We start from the raw sequence: 1,058 nt of genomic DNA on the forward strand, positions 1-1,058 counted from the left end.
ACATGACCGAGGGACAGGGAGACAGTGGGATGGGGGCTGGGGGGATGTGGGGCAGGGTACACTTACACCTTGTGCAGCTTCTGGAAAGTACAAGCTTTGTTCCTGGAATCTCCCTGATCCACTGCAGCAACTTTCAGGTGACAGGTGATGAAAATCTGAGGGACACATTCAGCACAAGTTAGTGTTTAGTGACTCCCACCCGATGGGGAGAAGCCAATCAGCAGCTTCCTCTTACCAGGTAACGCTCATCTCCATAGAAGCGGAAGGCATCCAGGTCAAACCTGAGCTTGTCTGGCTCCCGCTCGGCTCTCGGCAACACAAAGGTTGAAAAGGAGTCCTCAGCTTTGCTGTCCAGGAGGCAACTGCAGGTGAACAAAGGGCCATGAAGTGAATGGAGTGAAGCCATTGAGATGGGAGCAGCTGGAGGAAGCAGAGAGCTCCTTACCCATTGTAGTCAATGATGCTGTATCTGGGGCTGGAGTCCTTGTCTGGGCTCAGCGTTGCTACACAGCGGTCAATATATAGCTTCAGGGGCACGTGGTTGTCCATTGAAACAGACGCCTCAATGTGAATGAGGTCTCCCAGGGAGTAGACAGTGGAAGTGCGCTCTGTCAGCCAGTCACCTGAAGTACAAGAGGACAGGGGTTGGAGACAGTGGGTACAACTCCCAGTAAGTGGCAGCAGGAGATCCCTCCCCAGCCACCCATCACATACCATTCATTAGACGCAGGGAGAATGCCAGATGCCCTTCTCCAGACCTGGTGGAGCTGAATGGGATCCAGGTGGGTTTGATGGGGTTACTGCTCACATTGCCCTTCCTGGGGAGAGGCAGCACAGCCATTTCAGGACAGTGTCAGACAACAGCAGGAGCTGTAGATAACGTTGACAGCCAAGGAAAGATTCTCACCTCAAATAACGACACACAATGGGAATGACAGCTCCGTTGGTTCTCACAATGACAGATCCAGGATAGTTTGGGATGTGGGTCAGGTGGGTGGTGTAGATCAGGAAATCTCCAGTCATCTGAAAGACACCAGGTTAAGGAATGGGGAACCGAT

The 1,058-nt window shown here is 52.6% G+C and overlaps 1 protein-coding gene across 2 annotated transcripts in view; it reads right to left on the reverse strand.

Annotated features, from left to right (window-relative positions):
* Nucleotides 1-47: 47 nt before the first annotated feature.
* Nucleotides 48-1,058, reverse strand: part of LOC125482599 (zona pellucida sperm-binding protein 3-like) — a 6,070-nt gene continuing 5,059 nt past the window's right edge. For both annotated transcript variants that reach the window (XM_048594702.1, XM_048594703.1), the window contains 4 exons: nt 715-818; nt 446-623; nt 236-362; nt 48-155 (listed from right to left, as the gene is read on the reverse strand). In XM_048594702.1, coding sequence (XP_048450659.1) covers nt 63-155; nt 236-362; nt 446-623; nt 715-818 — 502 coding nt within the window. In that variant the 3' untranslated portion in view covers nt 48-62. The remainder of the gene's footprint in view (nt 156-235; nt 363-445; nt 624-714; nt 819-1,058) is intronic.

Source organism: Rhincodon typus, unplaced genomic scaffold (assembly GCF_021869965.1).
Source record: "Rhincodon typus isolate 14 unplaced genomic scaffold, sRhiTyp1.1 hic_rhity00013182, whole genome shotgun sequence".
Classification (NCBI taxonomy): Eukaryota; Metazoa; Chordata; class Chondrichthyes; order Orectolobiformes; family Rhincodontidae; genus Rhincodon; species Rhincodon typus.